General features: G+C 40.2%; 1 protein-coding gene across 1 annotated transcript in view; it reads left to right on the top strand.

The window, feature by feature from the left end:
- Positions 1–27946, top strand: part of LOC126425159 (peroxidase-like) — a 208856-nt gene that overhangs the window by 90244 nt on the left and 90666 nt on the right. Inside the window, exon 6 of the mRNA XM_050088109.1 lies at positions 18279–18469. Coding sequence (XP_049944066.1) covers positions 18279–18469 — 191 coding nt within the window. The remainder of the gene's footprint in view (positions 1–18278; positions 18470–27946) is intronic.

The raw sequence follows: 27946 nt of genomic DNA, 5'->3' as shown, positions 1-27946 counted from the left end.
AATGAATGGAAAAATTAATTAGTGATTTGAAATACATTTTTGTATGAATTTTCATACCAGAGAAAAGAGAGGGAAGTGGACAAGTAGGGTATCAACGTGAGGACTAGATTTGCAAAACAAGATTTAGTTTCTTGAAATAAATCAGATTTGTGATCACATAAGGGGGACCATTCATTCCAATTGAAAAAAGTATTAAACCTGACTGTGAAGTTGTCTGGATATCAGCAACCAGCCTGATACCAGCAACCAGCCTAAGTAAACTAAAATTAATGATCAGATGTTTTTACTGTCCACACGATTCTGCTATAACAGTTGGAGAATCATTCAAAGGCACTCCATACTCAGTAGTACGGAAGTAAGCTGATCATGCAATACTGGTTAGAGGTGACACTAACATACCAATATAGACTGGGATGTCTACAGATTTGTTGCAGGTGGTATGGATAGACAGCCCTACAAAGAAATTTTGGAAGCTTTCCCTATGGTCCGTCTTGAGCAAATAGTGCAATAATTCATTCACAACAGAAATATTTTAGACCTTGTAATTACGAGTAGTCCTGACTTTATTGACAGTGTCAGTATAGAGACAGAGATTAGCAATCATAATGTTATCATAGCCAGAATAGTACGAAAGCTAACAACTCCATCAAAAATGCAAGGAGAGTTTTTATGCTGGAAAGAATAAATAAGCAGTTGTTAACTTCCTATGTACACTAAGAATGGATGTCTTTTAGTTGCAATATGAAGAAGTGTGTGCTGATAATTGGATTACAGACAGTAAAGACCCACTGTGGTTTAATAACAAAACTCAGAAAATGCTGAGGAAGCAGAGATTGGTGCACACTTGTTTCAAAAAGTAATGTAGGAGTATCAACATGCAAATGTTGGCCAAAACTCATGCAGCTATAAAAAGATCAATGCACAAAAGCATGCAACAACTTCCACCATCATACATTAGTAAAATATGTTTCTGAGAATCCAAGAAAATTCTGTCCTGCATAAAGTCACTAAGCAAGTTGAGTAGTCTAAGAGCAGTCTGGTGTTGCTGAAGAAGACAACAAAAGGAAAGGTGGAGTTTTAAATTTCACATTTAAAAATCATTCACACATGATTTTGTTCAGACATACCATAATTTGATTGCCACACAACCTTCTCTTGGAGGTCATAAAAGTAGACATCCGTGGCACTGAAATGTAGCTAAAAGAGTTGAAAACAAAACAGCTCACCTGGTCCAGATGGAATTTCAAGTCAGTTTTACAGAAGAAATCCTGAGTGACAGGAAAAAACCCAGATGATTCCTGTGTTGGAGAAGGGTAAACGAGCACATTTGCAAAATTGCAGACTAATATCCTTAACATCAGTTTCCTGCTGAGTTCTTTAGCATATCCTGAGTTCCAATGTAATAAATTTTGTTGTGAGAGAAAAGCTTATATCCTTAAATTGACATATAATTAGAAAGCAATGCAAAACTCAGATTTTCCTTTTCTCACATGATATCCTGTGAACCATATATGAAGTAAACAGGTAGATTATGTGTTTCTTGATTTCTGGAAAACATTTGACACAGTACCACACTGCAAACTGGTAGCAAACCTCTGAGCATAAAGAATAGGTCCTCAGATACATAGTGGCTTAACGACTTTTTAAATAATAGAACACAGTGTGTTGTCCTTGATGGCAAGTGTTCATTGGAGGCAAAGACATCATCAGGGGTGTCCCAGGGATGTGTGATAGGACCACTATTGTTCTCCATATACATACATGATCTGACAGATAATGGTGAGCAGCAGTCTGCAGCTGTTGGCTGATGAAGCTGTAGTATACGGAAAAGTGTCACTGAATAATTGCAAAAGGATACAGGATGACTTAGAATTTCTATTTGGTGTTATAATGGCAGCTTGCTGTAAAAGTAGAAAGATGTAAGCTAATACAGACGAGTAAGAAAAACAATCCTGTTATGTTTGAATGCAGTATTAGCAGTGTACTGCTTGACACAGTCATGTCAATTAGATATTTAGGCATAATGTTGTGAAGTGACATCAATGGAACAAGCACAATAGGTCTGTTATAAGGTTATTGGAAGAAGTTTATTGGAAGAATTCTATGAAAGTGTGGCTTATCCATAAAGGAGACCCTGTACCAAGTGTTCTGCAAAATCAAACAAGGGAAAAAGCCAGGCTCAAATGTAACAATATAATGAAAAGGATAGTTGCCACTCACCATAAAGCAGAGATTCTGAGTCACAGATAGACACAACAAAAAGACTGTCACACAATAAACTATTGGTCAACAAGCCAAAGTAAATAGCCAAAACACACACACACACACACACACACACACACACACACACACACACACACACACCACACATGACCACAGTCTCTGACAGCTAAAGCCAGACTACAAACAGCAATGCACGATGGGAGAGGCAACTGAGTGGGAGTAAGGAAGAGACTGGGGAGGAGAGGAGGAGGGTAAGGATGGGGAATGATAAAGTGCTGCTGCAGGAGCATGCATGGACGAGATGGAGAGAGGGTAGGGCAGCTAGGGGCAGTTGGGAATTTGTACAGAGGGCGGGGCAGAGAGGATTGGAGGGTGGGAGGGGGGAGGGTTAGCAGGAAACAAGAGAAGTACAAAGACTGGGTGCATTGGTGGAATAGAGAGCTGTATAGTGTTGGAATGGTTACAGGGAAGCAACTAGATGAGTGAGGAAAATGACTAACAAAAAGGTTAAGGCCTGAAGGGTTATTGGATTGTAGGATATATTGCAGGGAGTGTTCCTGCGTGGGCAGTTCAGAAAAGCTGGTGGTGGTGGGAAGGATTTAGATGGCACAGGCTGTGAAGCAGTCATTGAAATGAAGAACATTGTGTTGGGCAGTGTGCTCAGCAACAAGGTGGTCACAGTTTGTTGGTGGCCATTCATGTGGACAGACAGCTTGTTGGTAAAATTCAGCACAGCTTAGCGTGGAGATCACGTGACTGGTTTCACAGGTAGCCCTACCTTTGATGGGATAGGTGATGTTTGCGACCGGACTGGAGTAGGTGGTGGCAGGAGGATGTATTGGACAGGTCTTGCATCTAGGTCTATTACAGGGATATGTTCCATGAGGCAAGGAGTTGGGAGCAGGGGTTGTGGAAGGATAGATAAGGATATTGTGTATGTTTGGTAGGTGGTAGAATGGCACAGCTGGCGGGGGGGAACAGAGGGGGGAGCTGGGGGGGGGGGGGGGGGATAGTGGGCAGGACAGTCTTCATTTCAGAGCACGAAGAGAGGTAGTCGAAACCCTGGTGAAGAATGTAATTCAGTTGCTCCAGTCTTGGGTGGTAACGAGTCACGAGGCTGGACAGTGTGACTTTGGGAGGTGGTGGGTGACTGGAAAAATAAGCCACGGGAGAGCTGTTTTTGTACGAGATTGGAGGGATAATTACGGTCAGTAAAGGCATCAGAGACCCTTGCTGTATTTTGAGAGGGACCACTTGTCAATGCAGAGGTGACAGCCATGAAAGGCTTGGCTGTATGGAAGGGACTTCTTGGAATGGAATGGGTGGCAACTGTTGAAGTCAAGGTATTTTGGTGGTTGGTAGGTTTGTTATGGACAGTGGTACTGATGTAGCCATCTTTAAGGTGGAGGTCAACATCGAAGAAGGTGGCTTGATGGGTTGAGTAGGACCAGGTGAAGCAAATGGGGTAGAAGGTATTGAGGTTCTGGAGAAGGTGAATAGTGTCCTCATACTCAGTCCAGATCACGAAGTTGTCATAAGTGAATCTGGACCAGGTGATGATGTTTAGGAATGATTCTGAACCGTGAATTTACTTTCAAAACCTTTTCTTAAAGAATTTACTTTATTTACTAACGATTCATCAAGAACATTAACACATTTAATCACACTATGTGAGCGTGGAAGTAGTTGCCAATGGGTAACTGATGAAAACAAATTAAATTTCAACTAATGGAAATTTTATTCCTAAAAATCTTTTCTTAAAAAAAAAACAGATATTAAAAATTATAATCAGAAAGCACCCTCTAAATATCAAGTTACAATTTATTCTGAGACATAAATACCCTCCCCCTTTTTTTTTGACAGTATGAGCTTTCAGGCTGAGAAGCTTGCCACTCCCTTTTAACATGACCGCTCACAACAACCTCTGACTGACTACACTGCTGCTAATCTGCAACACACCAGATTACTTTAAACTAAAAATTTAACAACTCACACAAACACGTAAACTAGGCACCCCGTAGGAGGAATGGAAATGGTACCTCACATGTGCCAATGCTCAAGGCGGACAAGTCATCTCGTGTCTCAGTGTGCGACCGACCAACCGATCGATCCAACCACAAATGACCGTTGCCTGAACAACTCAAGCAGACTGGCGGCCTAACACATACTAGCACTCCGGACGACAGACAGACACTGACTGCCCCACACTGACGCAGCCGAGCAACTGACCAGCCTCTCTCCGACTGACCAACTGCAACTCACGACCTTACAGCACCCCTTAAATGCACGTGAACAGGCTACCCTTCCCCTTTCACACCAGAGGGAGACACCAAAGCTGTAATTGCCACAGCGGTGGCTCCGCCAGAAACGGAGGGCGACTGCTTTACACTACCTGCTGCGGCGCACTCTTCAAACAGCAAATTTTACCACGGCTCAGATTCTTCTAAATGTCCCACGAATAGGTTGGCATAGAATAGTGCCACATGGTGTCCATAATGATACCCCAGATTTATTTGTAGATAATGCCTTCATAGAAGAAATTATTGTGGGGAGTCGGTGGAGGAAACGATTGCTATTTTCTAATAGGAGAGTAGTTGCGGGTGATAGGCTGTTAGGTGTCGGTCTACAGGAGCAAAGATTCTGTCAGTGGGGGAACAGTAACCAGCCACAGTGCGGCATCCTGCGTGGTTGGGTTTATGGACTTTAGGAAGCATGTAGAAAGTAGGAGTGCGGGGAGTAGTTGGGGTGAGCAGAGATTGCCTCCAGGTAGAGGTCCTCGGATGGGCCAAAGGATTTGAGGAGAGACTAGAGATCCTGCTAGATCTCAGTTATGGGGTAACTGTGGCAGGGTTTGTAGGTGTCTGAATCTGACAGCTGGCAGAGTCCTGCCAGGTAATCCTTGCAGTTCAAACAACAGTGGTGAAGCCTTGTCAGCAGGTAGGATTATAGGTACAGGATCAGTTCATAGGTGATAGACTGCAGTTCTTTCTGCAGATATAAGATTTATTTGCATTTAAGGGATTTGGGGAATGATGGTGAGGCAAGCTTCAAAGTTAAGAAATTCTGGAAAGTTAACAGCGGGTGATTTGGGTGCATTTTGGGTGGATAACAGTTGGCTAGAGAAATGAACTGAGTCAAGCAGAGTTCAACATTGATCTTTGGTTGAGTTTGATTGGTAGGGTTGGTGGTGAAAAAGTGTTTCCACTGTAGCAACTGGGAGAAGGAGAGAAGTTCTGTAACAAGTCCTGCATGATTGAATTTGGGTGTGGGGCAAAAGATGAGGTCTGTAGAAAGGATCGATATTTCTATGGGGCTACTGTGCTCCCACTCAGAGAATTTCTGCTCTCGTAGACCAACCCCGTCAACCTATTACCCAGAACCTACCCTCCTATCTAAAAGATACCAAGTGCTTCCTCCTCCAACTCCCCACAGTTCCTGTCCATCTACCACGTGGTGCCCTGCTTGCCACTATTGACACCACCTCCCTTTACAGTAACTTTCCTAATGCTCATGGCCTTACCACTATTGAAAACTGCCTTTCCCAACACCCAACGGACTCCAAAGCAACAGCCTCCTTCCTAGTCACCATGACCAACTATATCCTCCCACAATTACTTCTCCTGGGCATGGGCACCCACTTGGCACCATCCGATGCCAACCTATTCATGGGCTATCTAGAGGAAACCTTCCTAAACATCCAGAATCCTAAACCCCTCACCTGGTGAAGATTCATTGATGACATCTTTGTGATCTGTATTGAGGGTGAGGACACCCTATTCACATTCCTTCATAACCTCAACACCTTCTCCCCCATTTGCTTCAACTGGTCCCACTCAACTCATCAAGCCACCTTGCTCGATGTTGACATCCACTTCAAAGATGGGTACATCAATACCTCTGTCCATATGAAACCTGCTAAACACCAACAATATCTCCACTTTGGCAGCTGCCACCCATTCCATACCAAGAAGTCCCTTCCATACAGCCTAGCAACTCCTGCAGTGACAAGTAGTCTCTCTCAAAATAGACTGAGGGTCTCACTGAGGCCTTTACAGACCATAATTATCCCTCCAACCTTGTACAAAAACAGATCTCCTGTGCTTCATCTTTCCACTCACCCACCACCTCCCAAAGTCCCACTGTTCTGGTAGGGAGGAGCATTCCCCCGTGACTCGATACCACCCAGGACTGGAGCAACTGAATTACATTCTCCATGAGGATTGTTACTGCCATGTTTTGTGCCCTGAAATGAGAAATGTCCTTCCCCCTCCTCCCTCCCTCCCCCCCCCCCCCTCTTCCCTCGCTGTTATTCTGCTGTCCACCAATCCCACACAGTATCATCATCCATCCCTATGTAACACCAGCTTCCAATCCCTTGCCTCGTGGCTCATATCCCTGTATTATACCTAGATGCGAGACTTGTCCTATACATCCTTCCACCACCACCTACTACAGTCCAGCACAAACATCACCTATGCCTAACAAAGGCAGGGCTACCTGTGAAACCAGTCATGTGATCTACAAGCTAAGCTGCAGCCACTGTGCTGCATTCTACATGGGTATGACAACCAACAAGCTGTCTGTTCACATGAATGGCCACCGACAAACTGTGACCGAGAAACAACTGGACCACCTTGTTGCTGAGCATGCAGCCCCACACAGTGTTCTTCATTTCAATGGCTGCTTCACAACTTGTGCCTCTGGATCCTTCTCACCAGCTCCAGCTATTCTGAAATTCGCAGGTGGGTACTTTCCGTGCAGTATGTCCTACAGTCCCATAACCCCCTGGCCTCAACCTTTGTTAGTCCTTGCCTTCATCCATCTAGCTCCTTCCCTGTACCCATTCCAGCACTATACAGCTCTCTATTCTACTAATGCACCCAGTGTTTCTACTTCTCTCATTTCCAGCTACCCCACTCTCCGTGGCCCTCTGTCTAGCCTCCCAACTGCACCTAGCTGCTCTACCCTCTCTCCACCTCATTCCTGCATGCTCCCGCAGCAGCACTGAACTATTCCCCACCCTTACCCTCCTAACCCTCCCCTCCCTGCCCCAGCCTCTTCCTTGCCTCCATCCGGTTGCCTCTCTCATCATGCACTGCTGTTTGTAGTCTGGCTTCAGGTGCCAGAAACTGACATCGTGTGTGTGTGTGTGTGTGTGTGTGTGTGTGTGTGTGTGTGTGTGTGTGTGTGTCTGTTGGGTATTTTTGACAAACACCTTATTGGCTGAAAGCTTATTGCATGACAGTCTTTTTGTTGTGCCTATCTGTGACTCAGCATCTCCGCTTTATGGCAAGTAAATACTCATGAAATTTATTCTCAAGTACTGATCGAGTGTTTGGGATCCCCACCAGATCAGATTAAAGGAAGACACAGGAGTAACTTAGAGGCATCTCGCTAGCATTGTTGTTGGTTGTTTTGATCAACATAGGAGTATCATGGAAATGCTCTGTGAACTGAAGTGGGAATCCATAGAGGGAAACACTATGGAGAAAGTTTAGGGAACAGTTAATTTCAAGAGACTGTATAATGATTATATTGCCACCAGCGTACATCCCCTGTAAGGATTGCGAGGGAAAGATAAGAATCATGAAGAATTTCCAGCAAACACATTATTTATTTTCTTTTGGTCACAGTGCATTTAATCTAAATGCAAAGTTCATCTTCCATTCCTCTCCCAACAACACTTGAATGTGAAATGACTCAAAAACATTGCGGCCTTGCCAAAATCACATATAATCATACAAGATACACAGTTCAAAAAGATGAAGGGAATATTGTTAAATGTTTATCTTGTATGCAATTTTTTACATTTTGAATTTGAATATGATTACTGCAAGTGCTCTGGTGTACATAACTGATTTTATAAAATGAAATAACTTTTTTTTTTAAACTTACAGTCCACAGCATGATCAAGTAAATATAAAAATGATTCACAGGAGATCTGGTTGTGACAGAACCACAAGCACAATCATATTTCAAGAAATTTATTTAAAACATGGAAAGAAAATTGTAAAAGTAATCTCCACATAATGAAAATTATAAAATAAATTAACTGATACCATGTTGCAGTGAAAATAAGGAGATGAAAGCTCAATGGACGAATATCTCATACCTGGAAAATCATTATAGTGTCTGTTGCATTGGATACACTGTCACGCCTGGACTGCATTTAGCTGTCAGGCTGAGTGAGAGCCAATTCTAGTTATCTGTTTACTAGTACATGTCAGTTTCACATTTCATTGTGCATCTGCCATAGTCCATATCAATTCAGGCAGGCTAGGGAAAACTCTTACCTTCATAGTCTCAGATGTTATTGAATTTAGCATATGTTAAAATGAAGGACTGAGTAAGGAACACATATTTTTATGTTTTCTTCAAAAAAATTTCTGCTCTGACATACAGCCCTGCAAAGATGACGCTGCGCATACCATTTTGAAGGTGTGAATTTTGGAAAAAATTCTAAAATGTATCTCTGGAACAGTTCTAGATGTTTTGTTGTTTTTTTTTATTTGAAAGATAATTGCTTTATAATTACAAAGAAATCCTCCATTTGGACTTATCTGTCAAAGTTCTTTTACAAAACAATTTCAAAATTACCAATCCACAAAATTTTGATTTTTTTGTGTTGATTAGTACCATATAGATTTTATAAACAATTGAAATTTTTGCCATACATAAAACCTGTTTTATTACCACATTAACAGGCTCATAAAAAACAAAACCTAGCCTTATTTAACATAATTTTAGTTTTGAAAGATGAGTAAGAGACTCATTTTTCAAGCATTAAAGGTTCCAAAATGTATGTGAAAAGTACAAAGACTTAAAGGTTTCAATTTGTACAACTTCTGTGCACTCTGTTTTGCACTCAAATTAGCCAGTCAATGAACTAAAAATGTGTTCCACTGCTTCAGTATCTTCCTTTGATATAGAGTGATGTCTTCCTGTTGAACCAATAGGAACTGGAGCACTTACAATCTTCAAAACATTGTGAACAGAAAGTGAGCACTGATGATGTTGTTGGTGTCCTTCAGCTGGAAACCTACATCCAGCAGCTGGTCCATGTGGCAGCACAAAGTTCACTACAGTTTCATTTAACTCATAACTGGTGTCTATAATCTCTGCAATCCACCAGCCGCAGTCATACACACACATGCCACAAATATCCCCCTTCTCAGGTTGTGAATCTGAATATTATCCTGCTGTTTGTGAGGTGTTGGCCGAACAAATGAAATTTCTCCTTTCTAACTATTTAAAAAGCATGCAATATGAGTTTTCCCATCACTTTGAGTCCAAAAATGTGTCTTCCGAATTCCTTTCACATGAGTACTTTGTTTTAACCATTCTTCTTCTTCTTTTTTTCCATGGAATTCTTTGATTTCCTCTTTGGACAAAAGAAAGAGGGTTGTGGATGTGTAAGATTTCATGACTCTCATAAAATCCTCAGCATTCTGAACTGCAGCTATATTTGGTCTGGAAAGATTATGTTTAGTAGCATGGTGCTTCAGCAGGCCTCCTACACCATCACAAGGCCCCTTCCTTTGACCAGTAGCACTGTATACCCAGTCAGTTGGCACAAGCGATGTAATCAATTCAAACAGATAGTAACGTTTTCTAAAATGGCTAGGAGTGCCATCAGAAATAATGATGATCTTCTCTGCCCCTGTTTGCGGTTGAAGAATTTTGCACACTGCTAGCAAAGCATGTGCTGAGTCATGTCCTGTGTCATCACTTATAATTGCAGCACTTGTGGTCTTATTTTGAAAATACATCACTCCTGTAAAAACTGGAACCTGGTCATTACTCAAATGATACCCTTGTATAGTCTGTCGGTAAACTGAAGAGTGAGCGAGCGAGTCCCCACTATGCCTACCCAGCTACATCACAAGGAATTTCTACAGGCTATTTCACAACGTAGTGCCGGCCTTGCCACGGTGCGCACTTTAAATCTGTAGCAATGCCGTGTACAGATATGTTCCGGCAGCATTTATTTTTAGACAAATGCGCTAAGACTATAAGGATTACAAAAGACAATAGCTTCTTCTGAAACACAACATTATAGAGTAAATAATATTAACAAAGAACAGAAGTCAGAATTCTATTACAAACATAGAACCGAATGCCTGTTCATGTCAATGTATGTTCCTCTATTGCTATTCGTAAAGCGAATCCCATATAGTGCAGTCAATCTGTAGAATTTAAGGTTTGTTCCTACTTTGTGTTTCTACTAAAAGTTAGGAGTTTCCTTTAAAGGGCTGCATTGAAACTTAACAATTCTTGCAATACGAAGAGTATTTAAAAAGTAACCAGAAATTTATAATTTCTTGTGTTGTATAACTCTTTTTGCCTGCCTTCATAAACAAGTCTGAAAAGTATCTGTACAATGTTATGGATATTGGGTACTTACTCTGTTGTCAGTTGCCAAAAAGGTTTCTGTGTTTTAGTAGCAGCAACGATTATTTGTTTTGCATAAAAATAGATTAGAGATTCTGTATTAAATTTTGTCGTAAGAATGGAATAAAGTGTATCAAATTTTTAGAAATGTTCAATATTGCTTTTGGTGAGTCTGAGTATACCAAGGGCATACAAGTGGTATAAACATTTCAAAGCATGCCTTAAAGGACAGCGGTTTTACAAGCATGGATGAGATTCAAAATGCATAGTTAAGAGACCTATAAATTATACCAAGGAAACAGTTCCTAAAGTGTTTTGGGAATTGGAAAAAGCACTGTCATATGTGTATAGTTTGTAGCGGGGAATGTTTTGAAGAGGATAACATTGCTGTAGATTAACAAATAAAGTTCTTACCAAAAATAAAAAGTAATATGTGAATGCATCTCCGAGACTTTGTGACAGAATGCATTGAAATGCTGCTGTTCCATAAGCATCAAAGGTTTTAAGTATTGAATCACATTCTATTAGCGAAGAGGACTATGAAGTCCTTATATTATTACTGAGTTTTTACAACTAGTGATAAAGGTATTTATTGCATTGGACCATATTTGGGTGTATTTATCTTGGAAAACTGTTTAACACTTTTACTACCATGTAGTACGTTTCTACCAAAAGAAACTTTATAGCGTATGAGCATAGTCACCCTTGAAAGGACACACAGTGTATTTTTTAAGAAATTATTCATTGCCTGTTTACATACATCGTATTTTAGAGGTCATCATCAACAATATCACTGTCATCGTAGTCACTTTCTGAATTAATAACTATGGCATCTAGTATATCTCCAATAATCCCATCCTTAACCCAGTGCTGTCTTTCAAGTTTCTCCAGGTGGAGGCAGTATGCACTCCAGTCATCTTGAGTTATCATTTCAAAACCTGTAACAATCGGGACAAGTGTTTGTATATGCTATTTTTCGGTTACTGTAAAATTTAGTTTCGAATAAAAAATAGGAACTCATAAAATGGCTACATACCTTCTTTCACCAACTGTAGCAACTTTGTCATGCAAATATCTCTAAAAATATTTATTCCTCTGACGAAATTTTTGAGTTTTGCCCTCGCCATTTCAATTGGATTTAAGTCTCAGTTGTATTGTACAAGCTGCAGCACAATGTGTCCATGAGCTTCAAGTATTTTATTAATTTCAATTACTTTTTCCTCCAGCTTATGTTGTTTAATTAACCCTTTGTTGCCTGACGGTACTTAAAAGTACCAGTAAGTTTTGACTCACATTATTTTCTCGTGGTGCAGTTTCGTGATCTGAGAGCCTGTCGGTACATAACAGTAACTCTGCTCTACTGTTTCATATATGTTATTGTGCAATAGATAGACCTCTCTGGTGGTCAGAGCTTGAAATTGTTTTTCGCGCGCTGCTGTGATAGCAGAAGATTGTATGTGCTTGTATCCATGGTGTTGCCTGAATTTGTGCGCAATTTATTGAAACTTCCGTTGAGTTTTACATTGTACGTACTTACCTTCTTTGTTTTTTTATAATAGTTTGAAGCATTACGTTACAAGTGAATGAGATGAAGTGGAAAATATAAGGCGGACTTATTAGTACCGTCAGTTTGTGCGAACACTTTATTGTAGCAACAATGCGTTGCCTCTCACTAGTTGTTCTGTCCATTTTTTCTCACACAGAAATTGGTAAATACATTTGCCTGTGGAACAATTAGAACAAACAGGAAAGGTTTGCTAGGGAATTTACCTTAAGGAAAATGTCTAAATCAAATCACAGAGAGTCATCTTTAGACCTAACAGTATTTCAATGGAAGGAAAATAAATTAGTGTATTTTGCGTCAAACTTCCATGGCACTGAACAGAGCGTAGTGACAAGAAAACAGGAAGATGGAACTAGTATGACTATACCATGTCCAGTTATTGTATGTGATTACAATAAAAACATGGGTGGTGTGGATCATGCAGACAGATTACGTTCAACTTATGGTCTTGACAAGCGATCAAAGAAATGGTGGCACTGTCTCTTCTGGGGAGAAATACAAATTGCTTTTCTCAATGCTTACGTCATTTTCAGTGATCTACATGGGGCACTGCCACTGCTGGAATTCAGGCGTGCTGTGGCACTAGGGCTAATGAATGAACAGCAAGTGCCAAATCTCAAAAAGAGAAACTCTGGTAAAGATGAAATAACTCTCCCAAAGAGAAGGAAGGATAACTTTTCTGTTCCGAAGGATGTACATCTTGGCAACCGAGGAAACCATTTTGTGGTGTTCAGTTGTAAAAGAGGACGATGCGAAATGTGTGCGAAAAATAAAATTCAGTCGAGACCACATTCACAATGTAGTACACTTAAAGTGTATGTGTGCTGCAATGAGAAAAAGAACTGTTTCCTACAATTTCATGAGGTATCACTAAATATGTGATATGTATATACTGTCAAAAATGTATAGCTAAGTTACTATGTATTGTGAAGTAACTCTAGAATAAATTTATGCGAAATTTAAACAAAAAATTCAGAAATATCATATTTCTGTTAATTAATTTTCTAATGTAAAAATATGTAATATTTATGTGGAATAAAGTACAAGTTATAAAAATCGGAGCATTTTTCTGTGCATGTTGTGATTCTGTCCATGGAGTCTGACGGTACTTCTGAGTACCAGGAGAGAAAAAAGTTGTGAAAAATAAAATAAAATTTTACAAAAAATCCTACCATCATTTGAGGCCACAATAGCATAAATTCTGCAAAGAAAATTTTCAAAAGTAAATTTTTTCTTATGTCAGGACACAAAGGGTTAAATAAATAATTTTGTTTTTCCCGCTGAAGAGTCAGCTTCCACTTTATTTAATAACCAAGCGATCATCTCTCTCTTATTCGAAGACCTAATTGGAGCTTTGTAATGCTCCTTGTTGTAATGTGAAGTGTTGTCCATAACAACAGCACAGTTCAGTGGAAGATTCGGAATTACTTTAGTCGATATCTAATCTGAAAAATTTTCGGCTATCATTTGCCCATGGTAGTATGCCGTTGCACATCCTGGTTTATAAATCAACTGTGCGTTGGGTAATAACCCAACTTTTGATCCAATATTGACCAGTATGATCCTATTGTTTCCGCTAACAGTGTCCATAATGCCATCTTCGCCAGGGCCCTGCCAACATTTTCTGTAAGTAATGTTGTTTTCCACCCAAGTTTCATCAATATAAAAGAATTTTCTGCCTAGCTCCCTTAATTTCCTCACTTGGATCAGGTACTTACATCTCTTTACCAGAATCTTTCGTTTACTTACAGATCTTTTCCAGGGAAATACCATTTCACACAGTGTCTTGTGTAAAACATCTTTCTGCCAAGGAAAATCTATTTTCTGTTTCACGACAGTAAGCAATTTCCATAATGTCACTAGTTTTTGGTTTATGTAAAAATCCTCAATCGTTTGTCATATGACTGACTTTGTGGCAATTCCAGTAAACTATGTGGCTTATTTTCACGTTCCATAATGTGAAACAGGCGAAATACCCTCAGACTTCAAGAAGAATATAATAATTCCAATCCCAAAGAAAGCAGGTGTTGACAGATGTGAAAATTACCGAACAATCAGTTTAATAAGCCACAGCTGCAAAATACTAACACGAATTCTTTGCAGACGAATGGAAAAACTAGTAGAAGCCGACCTCGGGGAAGATCAGTTTGGATTCCGTAGAAACAGTGGAACACGTGAGGCAATACTGACCTTACGACTTATCTTAGAAGAAAGATTAAGGAAAGGCAAACCTACGTTTCTAGCATTTGTAGACTTAGAGAAAGCTTTTGACAATGTTGACTGGAATACTCTCTTTCAAATTCTAAAGCTGGCAGGGGTAAAATACAGGGAGCAAAAGGCTATTTACAATTTGTACAGAAACCAGATGGCAGTTGTAAGAGTCGACGGACATGAAAGGGAAGCAGTGGTTGGGAAGGGAGTAAGACAGGGTTGTAGCCTCTCCCCGATATTATTCAATCTGTATATTGAACAAGCAGTAAAGGAAACAAAAGAAAAATTCAGAGTAGGTATTAAAATCCATGGAGAAGAAATAAAAACTTTGAGGTTCGCTGATGACATTGTAATTCTGTCAGAGACAGCAAAGGACTTGGAAGAGCAGTTGAACGGAATGGATGGTGTCTTGAAGGGAGGATATAAGATGAACATCAACAAAAGCAAAATGAGGATAATGGAATGTAGTCGAATTAAGTCGGGTGATGTTGTGGGTATTACATTAGGAAATGAGACACTTAAAGTAGTAAAGGAGTTTTGCTATTTGGGGAGCAAAATAACTGATGATGGTCGAAGTAGAGAGGATATAAAATGTAGACTGGCAATGGCAAGGAAAGCGTTTCTGAAGATAAATTTAAGTGTCAGGAAGACGTTTCTGAAAGTATTTGTATGGAGTGTAGCCATGTATGGAAGTGAAACCTGGACGGTAGATAGTTTGGACAAGAAGAGAATAGAAGCTTTCGAAATGTGGTGCTACAGAAGAATGCTGAAGATTAGATGGGTAGATCACACAACTAATGAGGAAGTATTGAATAGGATTGGGGATAAGAGTAGTTTGTGGCACAACTTGACCAGAAGAAGGGATTGGTTGATAGGACATGTTCTGAGGCATCAAGGGATCACCAATTTAGTATTGGAGGGCAGCGTGGACGGTAAAAACCGTAGGGGGAGAGCAAGAGATGAATACACTAAGCAGATTCAGAAGGATGTAGGTTGCATTAGGTACTGGGAGATGAAGAAGCTTGCACAGGATAGAGTAGCATGGAGAGCTGCATCAAACCAGTCTCAGGACTGGAGACCACAACAACAACAACATGTGTCCTATTGTGGCGAGACTGACGTTTGCATAAATTGCAGCCCTTTGATTGGGACTGGTAAAATTAGCAAACAGTTCTTTTTGTGTCTCCTCCTTAACACACACTGACTGAACGCTCATTAGCCTGCAAACACCTCCAGTTCCTCGTATTCTGCACATTTTATTGCAATGCAGGGCGATTATCCATCACTTCCGGATACCTAAGTATATCAGTGAGTATACAAAGTTAATTGACTGACACTGGAAACTACGATCCCCGAACAGAAACAACGTATATCACTGCACGCCGATCTACACCACTGGACAGGTAATGGGCAACTGATTTTGGGTGCCCCTGTAGGCCGGTGTCAGCGTTCTTCTGGGAAGGGCCACTTCCCCCACCAAAAGTGCTGCTCGCTCTTGAGTTTACAGACAGACTATACTTCTTTTGGGAGAATTGCAGACCAGTTCTCAGCAAAATCACAGTGAAGCACTAAACATAGTTCTTCAGCCTGTACACACCCTTTCACTTCTGCAATGTGTTGTTGTTGCAATTTCTTCAGATGCTGGTGTGTTACTGCTTTCACTGACCATTTACCAAGTTCATCAATGAAACTGTCAAAGGCAATAGTTTTCTTAATTAGTCTATTCTTCTACCATGTCCCATAAGTAATTTCTGCTAGGTTATCTGCTACGTCTTCCAGGCAAAGTGTCTGTAAAAACAGTCCCACCTTTCCAGGGAAGTCACCACATTCTTGAAACAAACAAGTCTCCCACTTTACGCCACAGACTACATATGACTTCACGTGGCCAACCGAGGTGTCATATGTCACATGCTTCAGTAAGTTCTTCAAAGTTACCACACAAAGTTCAAAATCCACCCAGTACCCACATAAACAGAGATCTCTAGGTGGGTGTGGAACTACCCACTTAGGTCGTAGTGCATAAAATTCTGATCTTCCAAAGTGTGAAGTTGTTTATTTGCTCTTATACATTACAAAAGTTTCTTTTATACTGCAAGTCATGTACCTCTTCACTTTCACAACCTTTTTACCTTCAACTGTTACAGTTATAGCGTCTTTTTTGTTGGCACTCTGACAAGAACAGTCCCATTTATCTTCCAGATAAAATGACTGCACCATAATAGGGATCTGGTCTTCCAAAGACTCCTTTTACAGACCTCAGATTTCTTGATTTGTCTACCATGTACTTTGATACTGATGGAACGTGGTTCAAAATTGTTTTCTTTGACAATGTCTGGATAAATAGTTAAAACTTGCATCTTTTCAGTGTAGGATGCTCAATACTCAACAGCTGAATTGATATTTGTGAAAAATTCCTGGCAAGAGGTGCAGGAGTGCTTGGGTTCATTTTCTTCTGAAGATGGAATTTATACTTTGAACAGTGTGGTCAGTTTTTCATGTTGTGTATTCATCCATAGCTTTAATAATTTCTCTGCACTTTCTTGGTGCATAGAGCTTATGACTCGACTTCACTGACCACGGTTTATTAACAGGACTAACACCTACCTCTGTAGTTGGCTGATTCAGGGTATTTAATTCTTCCTCTATTGATGCAAAATCTACATCAACTGCACCATGGGAGGCTTCACCTTGTTCATATACCATCATTGTTGTTATTCTGCCAAAACATTTAGAACACAAAAAGTCGTCACTGGAGACATCTTCACTTTGAAACAGAGTCTTCAAATGAGAACACTTATTCCCAAGCTGAAAAAAAGTCTGTTTTTTGTTTGTCTTATATATCACTCTTTTATGGATATGCAAATAGTCAGCACACTTCACTTTCATGTGGTCCCAGTCAGAAGACATTTCCAAATTAAAAGTGGAAGCTCTCCTTTACAGAGAATATAGTACTACAGAGAATATAGTACTACATGGCATTAATCAACAGAAAAAAATCTAACTTTTCTGGGTTGGCATTTTTGAAAAAAATAATTCTGTAAATTATAAAAAAAATTCAAAAGGAGGCAGTAAAAGAACTTTGACAGATATGTCCAAATGTAATCATAAAGCAAATACTTTCAAATGAAAAAACTCTAACAAAATATCTAGAACTGTTTCCGAAATTCACATCATCAAAACGGTGTTCACAGTGTCGTCTTTGGAGGCCTGTATCTCTGTGCACAAAGATTTTTTGGAGAAAACAAAAAAATATGTGTTTCTTACTTACTTCTGAATTTTAACGTATGCTAAATTCAGTAACATCCGAGACTATGAATGTAACCCCCCTGCCTGAAGTGATACAGATTATGTTGTCTAGTATCATATTTCTCTGTACTGAAGACACTGTTAGTGCACATGTTGTATGCTCACACTGTACAGATCACTGGCATTCAGCTTCAAGATTATCAGTCAGTTAAACAATTCTCACACCACAAGATAAAATCCTTGATTCTGAAGAAATAACAAGATCCTCTGTTGTACTGCTATGCTCTGTTGAACTATGTTCTTGAATTAGTTTGGAACACCATGGTTTCCCATTGAAATCATATACATCATTTCTTTGTTGATGCTGCGTTAGATTAATAGAGGTAACACCATTATTGGCAGCTGAGAGCTACATCAGAGGCTCATTTGTATTTGATGTACACATGCTGATATTTGTGCTAATAATTACATTTACTTAGGCTCCCTGTGTCAGACAAGGAACATACAGTGAAAATTAGGCTTTATTTGCAAAATGTAATTAGAATAATGCTGCAGGCATATGTTCATGTAATTATGCAATGATTCTTCAGAAAACTAATTTTACTGATAAAGTGTGTAAAATCTATTTTATTATCTCTTACAGATGGACTTGGCGTTGAATGCTGTTCACATAATGCAACTCCTCTCCCATGTAAGAGCCTCAGCATTGGATGTTACCCAGTGAAAATTTCAAAACATGATAAATACTACGCAGATAAAGGAGTGACATGCATGAGTGTAGCGAGGTCAATGAAGAAGTACACAGTGGGAGGATATCTAGGCCCTGGAGAGGGTGTAAGTTTGATCATCAACACTGACCCATTTTCATATATTACACAGTTTAAAAGTTCACTCAATACAGGACAAGTACAATCTGACAAATGCAGAGAGAAACACAGTGCAATTTTCAAATTATAAATTACAGATAATAATCAACCATTACAATATTCCAATAATTAGAATTTCAGCTTGTGAATATTGTGTTTTACAATTTAATAAGTACTAGAAGGAGCACTGAAAAAAGTAACAAGCCTGGAGACAGGAATTCAGCTGGATATGAGGATCAACACCTTGGCCTGTGCAGATGATGTAGTTTTAAAGCACAGAATGAGCAAGATTTGATTCAGATGATAGCATGATTAATGGAAGAAGCAGTGAGAGCAGGATTGAGGACTGTAGCATAAGATGGGATTATACAGAATAATATATTATACCTTTGTTCTCTTAGGCTGACAAAAGGTATTTGTAGAAACTGAGAACGTAGTTTAGGCAGTTGTTCTTGCACCTGCCCCCACTGCTTAAGGAGAAGAAGTCAGACATCACAGTCTCTGGCACTTCACAGCATGAGCACTTCAATAACAGCAACCAGAAATTATTTAAGAGGTAAAGCTGACACATGTGCATCAGGGTGACAGATCGTACATGAAGTGTACCACACCACACCTAAACAACCATCACAGTAACTCTGCAAGATGAATACAGATAAGACCAAATACCTCACAGTGAGCAAAGAGAATGATGACAGACCTTTAGATGTGAATGGTAAAATCTTTGAAAGGATACAAAAGTTAATGTATCTTGGGGAAGTACTTGGTGAAGGGAATGAGACTGACCAGGAAGTATGGGTGAGAATTCAAGCAGGAAACAGGTCTAGATTTGCACTCTGGAATCTGCTAAAGTTCCTGCTTCTATTGAGATCCATGAAGATTAGGATCTACAAAAATGTAATACAGTACAGTCTGTTGCCCTATACAGAATAGAGATGGGGACTCTGGCCCAAAAGACAGAAAGAAAACTCCTGGCTAGATTTTTGGACCTGAGGGGGATAAATATGATTGGAGTAAAAGGAAAAAAGTGTGACCTGTGGGAGATGTACAAAGCACTGGACATTTTAGCACCAGTGAAAGAGAGGAGACTGAAGTGGTACAGGAACATAATGTGCATAGAAAGCTAGATCGCCAGGCAGGTGGTAGAAGAAGCCATCATATGTAACAGATGAGGGGGGAGATCGCAGCTGAGATGGATGGAAGGGATCAGAAAGGATATGAGCATGATGGGACTAACTGGAGAAAAATATATGCAACTAAGAAGGTGGAGCAGGCTGAATGGTGAAGCCAAAGACTGACTGATTTGTGTGGCCAACATAATAGTAGTAGTAGTAGTAGTAGTAGTAGTAGTAGTAGTAATTCAATAATTTTTTTACTGAATAAAAGCTATGTTCCATCAGAAATCATATAGATTTATTTTCAATGGAACTGTTATTTTGTTCCTGGTTTAAGTGATTTGGTAGACTTTTGAATGTTACAGTTCCCAACTTCTGTTTAAAAGGTACTCATCTGCAGACAGGATAGAGTTACACTTGTAAAGGCTGGGTAGGTTTATTATTTTCAGTTGAATGAGGCATTTTCTACACAATTGAAGTTTCTTCGCACCTACATGTAAACACACTCTCTTCAAACCAGTGTGAATTGTGTGGCAGAGGGTACTCAGCTAGGTACCACATGTTACTGCTTCTTCGCATTCATTAATAATTAGCCTAAGCTTATCTTCATGATCCCTGAGGAAGTAATATACAGTGAGTTGAAGAATGTTTGGATTATTCACTTAAGACCAGTTCTTGAATCTTTGAAAGTAAACTTTTGTGGGGTGATTGGTATATATCTTCAAGGGTCTGCCAATTCAGATTTTCCAACATTTTTGTGATGCTCTCCCTTGAGTCAAACAAACCTATGGCCATTTGTGCCACCTTTCTTTGTATACAATCAATATCCTATATGGTATGGGTTCCACACACTTGAGACTACAAGTGATCTGTAAACAATCTCCTTTACAAACTGACTGCATATTCCCACTCTTCTACCAATGAACTGAAGTCTGCCACTAGTCTTACCTATGAATCAGCCTGTGTATCATTCCATTTGATATCACCACAAATTGTTATACCCAGGTTTTTGTACACTGAGGCAACGAAGTCATGGGATACCCCCTAATATCATTCTGGGAATTCTTTTGTCTGGTGTACTCAACAAGTTGTTGGAAGTTCCCTGCAGACATATTTAGCCATGCTGCCTCTACAGCCGTCCATAACTGCGGAAGCATTGCCAGTGCAGGATTTGTTCACAAACTGACCTCTCGATTATGACCCATAAATGTTCGATGGGATTCATGTTGGGCAGTTTCGTTGGCGAAATCATTTGCTTGAACTGTCCAGAATGCTCTTCAAACTAATCATGAGCAGTTAAGGCCTGGTGACATGGCCCATTGTCGTCCATAAAAATTCCATCGTTGTTTTGGGACTGAAGTCTGTGAATGGTTCCAAATGATCTCAAGGTAACTGAACATAACAATTTCCAGTCACTAATAGATTTGGAGGGACCAGAGGACCCAGTCTGTTCCACGTAAACACAGCCCACACCTTTACCGAGCTACCACCAGTTTGCACAGTGCCTTGTTGACAGCGTGGCTCCACTGCTTCACGGGATCTGCATCACACGCAAACCCATACCATCAACTCTTACCAACTGAAATCAGGACTCATCTTACAAGGTCACAGTTTCCCAGTCATCTAGAGTCGAACTGATATGGTTCTGAGCCCAGGAGATGCACTGCAGGTGATGTCATGCTATTAGTAAAGATACTCGCATCAACCATCTATCACCATAGCCCGTTAATGTCAAATTTCACCACACTGTTCTGGATACGTTTGTTGTATATCACACATTGATTTCTGTGGAGATGCTGAGACACAGATAGGCACAGCAGAAAAACTGTCACAAGTAAATGAAGCTTTCAGTCATTAAGGCCTTCACCACACACACACACACACACACACACACACACACACACACACACACACACACACACACACACACACACATACACACACACACACAGTCTCAGGCAAGGGCAGTCTTTTTGTTGTGCCTATCTGCGACTCAGCATCTCCTATAGATTTTATTCTGTTCGGACATTCACTGCATAGTTTCATCCCCATCTGACAGGTTTCCTTCTGGCATCATTTTATGGCTGTAAACAAAATATGAAGATTATCTCACTGTCTTGCACAATTGTAAATATCTGGACTTCTTTCATTGTTGTTGTTGTGGTCTTCAGTCCTGAGACTGGTTTGATGCAGCCCTCCATGCTACTCTATCCTGTGCAAGCCTCTTCATCTCCCAGTACCTACTGCAACCTACATCCTTCTGAATCTGCTTAGTGTATTCATCTCTTGGTCTCCCTCTACGATTTTTACCCTCCACACTGCCCTCCAGTACTAAATTGGTGATCCCCTGATGCCTCAGAACATGTCCTACCAACCGATCCCTTCTTCTAGTCAAGTTGTGCCACAAACTCCTCTTCTCCCCAATTCTATTCAATACCTCCTCATTAGTTATTTTCGTATTTTCCTGATTAATTTCATGTCTTTCAACAAATAGTGATGTCCCCAACATGTACATATAGAGCAATAGTATGTGTCTGATTTTCACAACAAAAGCCTGCATGAATCTCTAATAGCTTGTTGAAACCATTTAGTAGTCACACTGATTGAAATGCCATCTGCTGATCCCTGCAGCCATAAATAAAATATTGATGTCATCTGCAAATAAAATTTATTTTTCTGCTTCAGTAAAATTGTTGACATCATCAATGTAAAAAGCTCCTAGTATAAAACCCTCGTGGTACACCATACTTAATCAGTGATTTATTGGATAAATGTATTGTTTTTAAAATGACATTTTCTTTTGGATCGACACGCGTTAATATGATTGTGGCCTGTCTTCCAGGTAAGACCTTATCCACTGCTTTGGTATGCCCTTCTGACACCTATTTTGGCTAGTGAATAAGAATGTCATGGCCACTTATGTCTCATCTTATCTGCCTCCATAGCTGAGCAAAGGAGCTAGATTGTTGCTGGCTGAAATCCTGGAGGTGAGCAAAATTACTACTGCTAGTATTTGGCCAGAAAATTCTAGCAGGAATTGTAGTGGTGTGAAGTTCCCAATCGCCAGACTTTTTGCCAATGTTCTCGGTTAAATTCTAAACCTCTCCACAGTGTGTCAGGGGGTGGGGGCACGTGACACTGACAGTGGTGATCCGCCCGTCAGAGGGGGCCGTTAAGCCAGGCAGCCCCCTCAGTGGCACTCGAGAGGAGTAGGATACGTGCTGGTTCTGTGTTTCGCAATCTGCCTTCTCTCACCATCATTGAACACTAAAATAACATCACACTGCACACACCCATTACAGACACCTACACTCGACAAATACCTTAACACACCCCTCACACATGCCAGGAGAGGGTTCATTGTGTGCAGGAGAAGAAAACCCTTTCCCACCAAGTGGGTGAACTCACCCACTGGGGTCTCTCAACTAGTATTAGCATACATACTTTTCTCTTTCTCCTTTTTCTCGTATAAGATGCATTTGAGAGGCCTAGAAAAGTATCAGTGATATGTCACTGTCACTCAGTACTTTGAAGAGAGACTCTAAGTGCTCAAATGCAGTGATTAACGGAGACTTTTATATTTGCTAAAGCCATGGCAATCTTGTGGTAATAAAGAATTCTGTATAATGTACTACTGAAGAACAATATAAAAGGAACTCTTTCCATTACTTAATAGAAATTGAGAGAGAGAGCTGCTGAGTTGAATTATTGGAGAGAGAACTTGCTTCAGTTACTTTTAGAGTAATAGAAGGGTGGAAGAATGTGATCATAGTGCTAAAACATAAGAAGAGGGATGAGAGGTACTGCAGCCAACTACAGAAGAATATCACTACTAGAGGTCGGCTACCCCAGATGCTGTCAAAACTCCTCCTCGAGAGATTAGAAGAACAGGTAGAAAGTACAATTGGAGACTATAAAGGGGGGTGTAGCAAGGGAAGAGGATGCATAGAACAGATATTTATCCTGAAAAAACTGATGGAACATACATGTTTAAAGAACAAAGATGTTAGTAACAGTATTATGAGAAAGAAAATTGCTACTCACCGTACAGCAGAGATGCTAAGTCGCAGATAGGCACAACAAAAAGACTCTCACAATTAAAGCTTTCGGCCATTGGCCTTCATCAACAATAGACACACACACACACACACACACACACACACACACACACACACACACACACAAATACAAATCACACACACGACTGACACAAATCACACACACACGACTGCAGTCTCGGGCAACTGAAACCTTTACGAACTTCATGAAAGCACGTGACTCCATCGACAGACATGCTCTTAGGAGGACCCTGAAGAACAGAGGACAAGACAGCACTACACAAGAACTGATAACAGACATTCTGACGAAGGTGAGAGGAGCACTAGAGAGACAGTTTGAGATTAAGACTGGTATCAAACAGAGAGATGGATCATCACCAATTTTGTTCAGTATAGCGCAGAACAAACGGCTGAAAGCAAGGGGAAACTACAGCCGTAATTTCTCCCGAGGACATGCAGCCTTACTGTATGATTAAATGATGATGGCGTCCTCTTGGGTAAAATATTCCGGAGGTAAAATAGTCCCCCATTCGGATCTCCGGGTGGGGACAACTCAAGAGGACGTCGTTATCAGGAGAAAGAAAACTGGCATTCTACGGATCGGAGTGTGGAATGTCAGATCCCTTAATCGGGCAGGTAGGTTAGAAAATTTAAAAAGGGAAATGGATAGGTTAAAGTTAGATATAGTGGGAATTAGTGAAGTTCGGTGGCAGGAGGAACAAGACTTTTGGTCAGGTGATTACAGGGTTATAAATACAAAATCAAATAGGGGTAATGCAGGAGTAGGTTTAATAATGAATAAAAAAATAGGAGTGTGGGTTAGCTACTACAAACAGCATAGTGAATGCATTATTGTGGCCAAGATAGACACAAAGCCCATGCCTACTACAGTAGTACAAGCTTATATGCCAACTAGCTCTGCAGATGATGAAGAAATTGATGAAATGTATGACGAGATAAAAGAAATTATTCAGGTAGTGAAGGGAGACGAAAATTTAATAGTCATGGGTGACTGGAATTCGTCAGTAGGAAAAGGGGGAGAAGGAAACATAGTAGGTGAATATGGACTGGGGGGAAGAAATGAAAGAGGAAGCCGCCTTGTAGAATTTTGCACAGAGCATAACTTAATCATAGCTAACACTTGGTTCAAGAATCATGAAAGAAGGTTGTATACCTGGAAGAATCCTGGAGATACTAAAAGGTATCAGATAGATTATATAACGGTAAGACAGAGATTTAGGAACCAGGTTTTAAATTGTAAAACATTTCCAGGGGCAGATGTGGATTCTGACCACAATCTATTGGTTATGAACTGCAGATTGAAACTGAAGAAACTGCAAAAAGGCAGGAATTTAAGGAGATGGGACCTGGATAAACTGAAAGAACCAGAGGTTGTACAGAGTTTCAGAGAGAGCATAAGGGAACAATTGACAGGAATGGGGGAAAGAAATACAGTAGAAGAAGAATGGGTAGCTCTGAGGGATGAAGTAGTGAAGGCAGCAGACGATCAAGTAGGTAAAAAGACGAGAGCTAATAGAAATCCTTGGGTAACAGAAGAAATATTGAATTTAATTGATGAAAGGAGAAAATATAAAAATGCAGTAAATGAAGCAGGCAAAAAGGAATACAAACGTCTCAAAAATGAGATCGACAGGAAGTGCAAAATGACTAAGCAGGGATGGCTAGAGGACAAATGTAAGGATGTAGAGGCTTGTCTCACTAGGGGTAAGATAGATACTGCCTACAGGAAAATTAAAGAGACCTTTGGAGAGAAGAGAACCACTTGTATGAATATCTAGAGCTCAGATGGCAACCCAGTTCTAAGCAAAGTAGGGAAGGCAGAAAGGTGGAAGGAGTATATAGAGGGTTTATACAAGGGCGATGTACTTGAGGACAATATTATGGAAATGGAAGAGGATGTAGATGAAGATGAAATGGGAGATAAGATACTGCGTGAAGAGTTTGACAGAGCACTGAAAGACCTGAGTCGAAACAAAGCCCCGGGAGTAGACAACATTCCATTAGAACTACTGATGGCCTTGGGAGAGCCAGTCATGACAAAACTCTACCATCTGGTGAGCAAGATGTATGAGACAGGCGAAATACCCACAGACTTCAAGAAGAATATAATAATTCCAATCCCAAAGAAAGCAGGTGTTGACAGATGTGAAAATTACCGAACTATCAGTTTAATAAGTCACAGCTGCAAAATACTAACGCGAATTCTTTACAGACGAATGGAAAAACTGGTAGAAGCGGACCTCGGGGAAGATCAGTTTGGATTCCGTAGAAATATTGGAACACGTGAGGCAATACTAACCTTACGACTTCTCTTAGAAGAAAGATTAAGAAAAGGCAAACCTACGTTTCTAGCATTTGTAGACTTAGAGAAAGCTTTTGACAACGTTAACTGGAATACTCTCTTTCAAATTCTGAAGGTGGCAGGGGTAAAATACAGGGAGCAAAAGGCTATTTACAATTTGTACAGAAACCAGATGGCAGTTATAAGAGTCGAGGGGCATGAAAGGGAAGCAGTGGTTGGGAAAGGAGTGAGACAGGGTTGTAGCCTCTCCCCGATGTTATTCAATCTGTATATTGAGCAAGCAGTAAAGGAAACAAAAGAAAAATTCGGAGTAGGTATTAAAATTCATGGAGAAGAAGTAAAAGCTCTGAGGTTCGCCGATGACATTGTAATTCTGTCAGAGACAGCAAAGGACTTAGAAGAGCAGCTGAACGGAATGGACAGTGTCTTGAAAGGAGGATATAAGATGAACATCAACAAAAGCAAAACGAGGATAATGGAATGTAGTCAAATTAAATCTGGTGATGCTGAAGGTATTAGATTAGGAAATGAGACACTTAAAGTAGTAAAGGAGTTTTGCTATTTAGGGAGTAAAATAACTGATGATGGTCGAAGTAGAGAGGATATAAAATGTAGACTGGCAATGACAAGGAAATCGTTTCTGAAGAAGAGAAATTTGTTAACATCGAGTATAGATTTAAGTGTCAGGAAGTCGTTTCTGAAAGTATTTGTATGGGGTGTAGCCATGTATGGAAGTGAAACGGACGATAACCAGTTTGGACAAGAAGAGAATAGAAGCTTTCGAAATGTGGTGCTACAGAAGAATGCTGAAGATAAGGTGGGTAGATCACGTAACTAATGAGGAGGTATTGAATAGGATTGGGGAGAAGAGAAGTTTATGGCACAACTTGACTAGAAGAAGGGATCGGTTGGTAGGACATGTTTTGAGGCATCAAGGGATCACAAATTTAGCATTGGAGGGCAGCGTGGAGAGTAAAAATCGTAGAGGGAGACCAAGAGATCAATACACTAAGCAGATTCAGAAGGATGTAGGTTGCAGTAGGTACTGGGAGATGAAGAAGCTTGCACAGGATAGAGTAGCATGGAGAGCTGCATCAAACCAGTCTCAGGACTGAAGACCACAACAACAACAACAACAACAGCGCAGAACAAAGTGATCAGGCAGTATAGAGAGGTAAATGAGAAAATGGTAGTTCTGCCTAGCATTTGCAGATGTCATAGTAATAGTGAGATGGAAGAAGACACAAATGCACATCTGTAAAACCTAACAAAGATAGCCAGAAGTGTGGGTCTGAAGATCAGCTACAACAAGACAGAGGCATTGAATACTACTGTGGATCAGAAAACGCCAGAAGGCACTGTGCAAAAAGTGGACAAGATTAAATACATGGGAAGGTATATAACAGCAAGAAATAGGAACAATGAGAGACTAATAGATAGGATGAAGAAGATGAGGTCAGCCTGTATGATAAGCGATATATACAATAAAAGGAATACCACCTAAAGACAAGAAGATCAGACACCACAAGACACTGGTAAGCAATGAGATTCTATACATGGCTGAAATATATATGATAAAATAATGTATCTGCAGACAGAAAGATCAGACACTACAAAGCAGTGGTGAGGAATGCAGTTCTGTATGTGGCTGAGATGATAACACTAAGAAGAATTAGCGCAGATTGGCTAGAGAGAGAAGAGAAAAAAATATTGAGGAAAATACTAGGCCATAAAAGAAATGGCAAGAGTTGGATGTGAAGACACAAGCAGAATATACTGGTACTTAGTGGTTGTAATTAAAGTGCAACCACCCACAGGGGTCCATTTTGGGCTGTAATTAATGTACAGCAGTGAAACTTGATAGATATTCTGAAGTGTAATGCAGAACTGATGTACACTGGAAAAAATAATTCCAGTTTTGATCACCAGCTACAAATCTGGTGCTGTGA

This window comes from Schistocerca serialis, chromosome 10 (genome assembly GCF_023864345.2).
Source record: "Schistocerca serialis cubense isolate TAMUIC-IGC-003099 chromosome 10, iqSchSeri2.2, whole genome shotgun sequence".
In the NCBI taxonomy this organism is placed as follows: Eukaryota; Metazoa; Arthropoda; class Insecta; order Orthoptera; family Acrididae; genus Schistocerca; species Schistocerca serialis.
The sequence above is the reverse complement of the archived record's forward strand: the minus strand, read 5'-3'. Positions and strand labels throughout refer to the sequence as shown.